Source organism: Caenorhabditis briggsae (genome assembly GCF_000004555.2).
Source record: "Caenorhabditis briggsae complete genome, chrII, whole genome shotgun sequence".
Lineage (NCBI taxonomy): Eukaryota > Metazoa > Nematoda > Chromadorea > Rhabditida > Rhabditidae > Caenorhabditis > Caenorhabditis briggsae.
In genome coordinates this window covers 1,040,356-1,047,765 of record NC_013486.2, presented here as the reverse complement: position 1 = coordinate 1,047,765, position 7,410 = coordinate 1,040,356, and the positions used below count along the sequence as shown (strand labels likewise).

The window sequence follows — 7,410 nt, the reverse complement described above, 5'->3', positions numbered from 1 at the left end:
TTCAAACGAATGTATCTCGGCTTCTAGATGAGCTAGGTAGGTGAAATTTGAAGGAGAATGGTGAAAATTTCGGATCATCAGCCTTTTTGGAATTTCATATTTCCCGAATTCTAGAATTTCAGAATTCGAGAATTCCCAATTTTTGGATTTTTTTTTCGATATTAAATTTTTTTAGAATTTCTATGATTTTTAAAAATCAATTCTCGCTTCAAAATTTCAGAAATATCAGTCAAATTCTGAAATTTTTCGGGCTTGAAAAATCGGCAAATTTTTTCGATTCACTCCAAACAAAAAAAGGATTTCCAGATTTTTCGTAATTTCAAAATTTTTTGAAACGCATTTATTCACAAAATGTGCTGTTTTTCATACAATTCCGTCATCTAGAAACCGAGATACAGCCATTTGAAGTTCCAGGAGGCTAGAAACGCCAGACGACGAGACACGCTGCATCTCTTGCCTCCGAGCTAGAACCCTGGGTTTTGGGACCAAAATGAAGTGTTTTTGGCTTAAAATTTGTCAAATTTCATAGAATGTTCAAATCAATAGAAACGCAAACAGTTAGAGTGTCTCGTCGTTTGCGTCTCTAACCGCATTTACGGCCCATTTTCTTACCGTATTCGAGTAAGAAGCGCCACCACTAGTCGGCGTCGTTGGCTGGCTCGACAGCACTTGTGAGTTCCGTCGTGCCACTTCGTCTGTCGCAAACCGACTGGCCTCTTCCAATTGTTCCTTGGTGACGCCCTGTGTCGAACGACGGTGTTGTCGTTGCATGCGAGAGTTGTTTCGACGCTCCGCCTCACTTTCAGTCACCGTTTTCGATTGCCAGCGGCTGGAATTTTTTGCGAATCTTTGGAATTTTTGGAATTTTTGAAAAAGTGCACTTTTTGGGGAGTATTTTTAGCTGTATGGCTTCATGAGAGGGAAATCTGGGCACACAATGCAATGTTATGTTATGTGTCATATCTTTTGTTTCGTAGAAGGAGCGAGGGACAATTGTTTGTTTCTCTTTCAGTACACATATTAATAATGCATGCAACAATTTTCGATTGGGTTCCTAAGGTGATGGCCTAGAAACCCAAAATCCTAGGCCATGATTTATATGGTTTTGAAGAGCACGGTTTGACAATTCGAAATCAGTTTTCAAATTAAAAAAATATCGATTTTGAAGCGAGTTATGGTCGTTTCAATTTTTGGAAAATTATGGCCTAGTTTAGGATTTCTAGGCCACCAAACTAGAAATGGCTATAACTCGCTTCAAAATCAATATTTTTGAAATTTAAAAACTGATTTGGAACTGTCACATTGCGTTCTTTAAGACCATGTATGTCATCGCCTAGGTTTCTCAGATTTTGGATTTCTAGGCCATCAAATTTAAAATGAGTATAACTCGCTTCAAAATCGAGATTTTTGAAACCTGAAAATTAATTTCGAACTGTCACAATGCGCAGTTTGAAAACAGTTCCAAATCAATTTTTAGACTTTAAAAATCTCGATTTTAAAGCCATTTATGACCATTTGAAGAATATGGCCTAGATATCCAAAACCAGAAAAATCTAGGCCATGGTGTACATGGTTTTAAAGAGTTCAATTTGGCAGTTCCAAATCACTTTTCAGATTTCTAAAATATCGATTTTGAAGCGAGTAATGGTCGTTTCAATTTTTGAAAAATTATGGCCTAGTTTTGGATTTCTAGGCCACTAAACTAGAAATGACTATAACTCGCTTCAAAATCAATATTTTTGAAGATTGAAAACTGATTTGGAACTGTCACATTGTGCTCTTTAAATCCATGTATGTCATGGCCTAGGTTTCTCAGATTTCGGATTTCTAGGCCACCAAATTCAAAATGAGTATAACTCGCTTCAAAATCGAGATTTTCGAATTCTAGAAATTGATTAGGAACTGTCAAATCGTGCTATTTGAATCTATATGCAGCATGGCCTAGATATTTCTGATTTTGGATTTCTAGGCAATCATTTCAAATTCAAGGTTAGTACAAGGAGGATCATGCATCATCATGCAACATAGAAGCGACAAACTCCACACCTCATCTTGTTCGGATTGATTTGTTGCGGCACGAATCCACGTGGATACTCGGCTATCGTCGCCGGACTACTGGCTCCAACCGAGCTCTGCGACGGCGTCCGCGAGCTAGCGATCGGTCGAAACGCGCTGACACGTGGATAGTAGCTGGAGAGCGACGACGACGACGCGTTCCGAAGCTGTTCAATGTGGGTGCGAATCTGTCCGGTGGAGGCGTTGTTGACGTTGTGCCATAGCGATGCCCATGGCACGTTCGTCGGCTGGGAGGGACTACGGTAGAGCTCTTCCGATGGATTTCGAGAGGAGCTGAAACTGAAGACAACTGAGGACATTTGGGGGACAATGGGACAATGGGACAACGAGACAAAAAACTGAAATTTTTGGGACAAGAGGGCCAAGGACAAGAACTGAAATTGAACAAAAAAATTAGAAAAAAAACGAGATTCTGAAATTCTGAGAAAACCAATTTTAGGTAACTTTAAGCCCATTTTTAGGCCGATTTCAGCCAATTTTAGGCATTTTTAGGCCCATTTCAGCCATGTTTAAGCCCATTTTTAGGCCTATTTCAGCCATGTTTAAGCCCATTTTTAGGCCTATTTCAGCCATGTTTAAGCCCATTTTTAGGCCTATTTCAGCCATGTTTAAGCCATTTCTAGGCCCATTTCAGCCGAATTTAGGCATTTTTAGGCCGATTTTAGGATATTTTAGGCCTATTTCAGCCGATTTTAACGCAATTTCAGCCATGTCTAGCTAATTTTAAATAATTTTAACCCTATTACAGCCGATTTTAGGCATTTTTAGGTTTATTTTGACTAGTTTTAGGCGATTTCTGCACCATTTTAGGCCTATTGTAGGCCATTTTTCCCAGAATTTCAAGCCAAAATCTGGAATTTCTCAGCACTAACCTTGGTTTTGTGAAAGTGGCTGTAATTGTGACACTTCCAGCCGGTGACGGGGTGTTCTTGGCCGATGAGGAGATCGTCGCCGCCATCACATTCGAGTTGGTTGGTGTTGATGGTACGGTAGATGGTGTTGGGGTTACTGTAGTGCTGGCGGACGATGAGGGATTTTGGTGGAGGAGTGAGTGTGGAGAATGGAGAGACGCAGGTGGGGAGATGATATCGGAGACGGGCGTCGAGCTGGCGCGAGAGACGGATGAGGTCGAGGATCTGGAATAGAGATTTGGCATTTTTTAAGGATTTTCAGAATTTTCAGAATTTCAAAATTTTTAGAATTTCAGATTTTTGGGATTTTCAGATTTTTAACTTTCTAAATTTCGAATTCGTCAAAATCCCAAAAACCTAGGAATTTTGATTTTTGCTATTTTCAGGTTTTCGAGATTTTTTTTTGATTTCCAGATTTCCAGAATTTCAGATTTTCAAATTCCCAGCATTCCGGAATTTCAGAATTCCAAAACTTCAGAAATCCTGAATTCCAGGATTCCAGAATTTCCAGATTTCCAAAAATTCAAAATTCTAAAATTCCAGAACTCTTGAATTCTAGATTTCCGGAATTCGAGATTTTCAGCAATTTTGAACTTTCTAGATTTTCAGAATTCCAGATTTTTAGATAAATTCAGAATTTCCAGAATTCCTGATTTTCAGAATTCCAGAATTTCCGAATTTCAAATTTCCAGAATTTTCAGAAAATCAGAATTACGAAATTCGCAATTTTTGGAATTTTTTTTTGGAGGAATTTTCAGCCAAATTCTGAAATTTTTCGGGGCTCAAGAAATCCAAAAAATCGGTGAGATTTTCAGAAATTTTGAACTTTCAGAATTCCCAAATTTCCTATTTTCTAAAATTTTACCAATTCCAGATATCAATAAATTCAGAATTTCCAGAATTCCTGATTTCCAGACGATTCAAATTTCCTGAATTTCCGAATTCGAGAAATTTAGATTTTCAGATTTTCAGATTTCCAGAACTTCTGAATTTCAGAATTCCAGAATTCCAAAAATCGAGATATTCAGAATTTAAACATTTCCGAGTTTCAGAATATTCAGAAATTCGGCTGAAAATTGGGCGAAAATTGCCGGAAAATTGTCAAAAATAGGCTGAAAAAGAGCTAGAAATCGTAAAAAATGGCTGAAAATTAGCTAAAAATAAGCTTTAAATTAGTCAAAAGCCAAATTCTGAAATTTTTCGGGGCTTAAAAAATCCAAAAAATCGGTGAAATTTTGATTTTTTGATTTTTTTTTCTTCTAAAAAAACCAACAAGAAAAAGCCGAAAAAAAAAAACAAAAAAACGTTATTGTCTAGTGACTCATATTCTGACTTTTGTTTGAAAAAATGGCGGAAAATTCGAAAAAAAGAGGTTTCTAGGCCAAAAACAGCTAATTTCAGCCATTTTTGACTAATTTATAGCCATTTTCAGCCAAATTCAGTCCACTTTTTGAATGTTTCAGCTACCTTGACGACAATGGCACCCCTCTGTTGATCCATGAGCTCGGACTCTGATGAACTGCTTTCGGCGGAGCACTGAGCGGAGCAATTGGTACGGTGGCGCTGACGGTTTGATCTCCCGATCCGATTGACGAGGTGGCCTCCTGAAAACACTTGGAAGAGACTTTATTTCGGGGTTTTCTAGGTTATGAGGGAAAGTTCGGCCATCGAATTCTAAATGAATCGAAAGAGCCTAATTTGATTGTTCTAAATCAATTTTCAGATTTCAAAAATATCGATTTTGAAGCAAGTTAGATCCATTTTTAATTTGGTGGCCTAGAAATCCAAAATCAGAGAAACCTAGGCCATGTTGTATATGGTTTTAAAGAGCTTGATTTGACAGTTCCAAATCGATTTTTCAATTTTGAAAATCTCAATTTTGAAGCGAGTTATGATTATTTCAAGTTTTGGTAAAATCTGGCCTAGTTTTGGATTTCTAGGCCATCAAACTTAAAATCGGTATAACTCGCTTCAAAATCGAGATTTTTGAAATATAAAAACTGATTTGAAATAGTCAAATTGTGCTCTTAAAGATCATACACATCATGGCCTAATTTTTGTAATTTTGGATTTCTAGGCCACCAATATAAAAAATGGGTGTAACTTGCTACAAAATCGAGATTTTTGAAATCTGAAAACTGATTTGGAATTGTTGAGTCGTGCTCTTTTTCAGAATTAAAAAATCTCGACTTTAAAGCCATATATGACCATTTTAAGATGATGGCCTAGAAATCCAACATCGAAAAAACCTAGGCCATGATGTATATGGTCTTGAAGAGCACAATTCGACTATTCCAAATCAATTTCTAGAATTCGAAAAACTCGATTTTGAAGCGAGTTATACTCATTTTAAATTTGGTGCCCTACAAATCCGAAATCTGAGAAACCTAGGCCATGACATACATGGATTTAAAGAGCACAATGTGACAGTTCCAAATCAGTTTTCAATCTTCAAAAATATTGATTTTGAAGCGAGTTATAGTCATTTCTAGTTTGGTGGCCTAGAAATCCAAAACTAGGACATAATTTTCCAAAAATTGAAACGACCATTACTCGCTTCAATATCAATATTTTGAAATCTGAAAAGTGATTTGGAACTGCCAAATTGAACTCTTTAAAACCATGTACACCATGGCCTAGATGTTCACGATTTTGGGTTTCTAGGCCACCATCGAAAAACCTACCAAAGACGATCGTGGCGTCTCCTGTGAGTGCACCGACGCGCTTCTCTGCGACGATGGCGTCGATGACGGTGTGAATCTCGATGAAGCCGTCGTTCCAGATCCAGATGACGTCGCCGCTTCTGACGCCGTCTCCACTGATGATTCTCGCGCCGAGCTGGAGCGATCCGTGTAGCCGTCGAGGCTTCTGGAAAACGTTGAAAAAGATTATTTAAAGCCAAAAATCGTCATTTTCAGACAATTTTCAGATTTTTTTTCCAAAAAATCGATAATTCTAAAAATCTGAAATTTTCCAAATTTCAGTGATTTTTTTTTCAATTTTTCAGCGAAACACAAAAATGCTAATGCAGTGGAAAAAGGGCAAGAAAACAACTGAAAAGCAGAGAAAATAAAAAAGATTGTGCTTGGAAAAGTACAGTAATCCTAAATTACAGTAATACGAAAATTCGGAAGTTGACAATTTTTTCAAAATTTTCAAATATTCCAAAGTTCCCAAATTTCAAAATTCGCCGGATTTTCAAATTTTTTCAAGAATTTGAGATTATCAGCTACAGTGTCATCCTAAACTACAGTAATCCAAAAAAACCACCTACAGTAATCCTGAAGACAACCTGACTACTACTGTAATCCCACTCATCTACAGTAACCTAAAGGGGATAGAATTTCAAAATTTTGAGATTTTCCCAAATTTCAAAAATTCCATATCTTTCAAATTTCCAAGAGAGGCCTACAGTAACCGTATAAGACTACAGTAACCCTGAAAAGCTACAGTAGTCCTGAATTCATCTACAGTAATCTCTTGGAAAAGTGGAAAATTCGAAAATTATCGATTTCCATTTTAAACGTCTTCTCAGCTACAGTAATCCTAAGTTACAGTAATCCTGAGAAAAAAAACTACAGTAATCCCTTATTGAAGGTAACTTTTTTCTACAGTAATCTTCTACCGTAATCCTTAATCCATCTACAGTAACCTAAAAATGTAATTTTGGGAATTTTACGAATTTTGGATTTTCAGAATTTTTCAAATTCTGAATCTCGTCTTCTCAGAATCGCCTTCTATTACCTCGTCATCGATAAACTTCTGCTTCCTGTCTCCGACCTCACCGGCGACGTCTCTATCTTCTTGACGTCTTCTGATTGCTCATCTTCCGCTGCCTCCTCCTCATCAGCTTCCATCTCATCTTCTGCCTCGACGTCTTCAACCTCCTCATCTTCCTCCTCTTCTTCCACTTCCACGCCTTCTGAATTCGCCGTCGACTCTCTGGATTCTCTGTCGTTGTCACCGATTCTGATGGTGGTGGCAGATGACGTGGAATTCGTCAGATTTTGAGAAGACGTCGTCGTGGAGGACGACGACGCCGTCGAACCGATCGATGAGTGATGGAGATATTCGTTTTCACTGTAGTAGATTTTGGTGGAGAAAAATATGATGAAATAAGGGTGAACAATGTGGCGGTGATAAGCTGATAGAGGGAGATAGAGGTGATAAAGGGAGCACATGCATCAATTTTTCAGACTTTTTTTCGAAAATTTTAAAGAGTTCGATTTGGCAGTTCCAAATCACTTTTCAGATTTCGAAAATCTCGATTTTGAAGCGAGTTATACCCATTTTAAGTTTGGTGCTGTCGACGTGCATGACTGGACGACGAGGAGGACGTGTGAGGAGTTGTTGCTCAAAGGAGCCGACATCAATACGTGTACAGTAGACGGGCTCACAGCACTTCATCAGGTGAGCATTTGGG

General features: G+C 37.9%; 1 protein-coding gene across 1 annotated transcript in view; it reads right to left on the bottom strand.

Moving 5' to 3' along the window:
* Cbr-mel-11 overlaps positions 1 to 7,410 on the bottom strand; it is a gene marked incomplete at both ends in the record, with an annotated part of 35,480 nt that overhangs the window by 6,924 nt on the left and 21,146 nt on the right. Inside the window, 6 exons of the mRNA XM_045241705.1 lie at positions 613 to 829; positions 2,047 to 2,349; positions 2,949 to 3,212; positions 4,455 to 4,591; positions 5,654 to 5,855; positions 6,732 to 7,067. Coding sequence (XP_045091723.1) covers positions 613 to 829; positions 2,047 to 2,349; positions 2,949 to 3,212; positions 4,455 to 4,591; positions 5,654 to 5,855; positions 6,732 to 7,067 — 1,459 coding nt within the window. The remainder of the gene's footprint in view (positions 1 to 612; positions 830 to 2,046; positions 2,350 to 2,948; positions 3,213 to 4,454; positions 4,592 to 5,653; positions 5,856 to 6,731; positions 7,068 to 7,410) is intronic.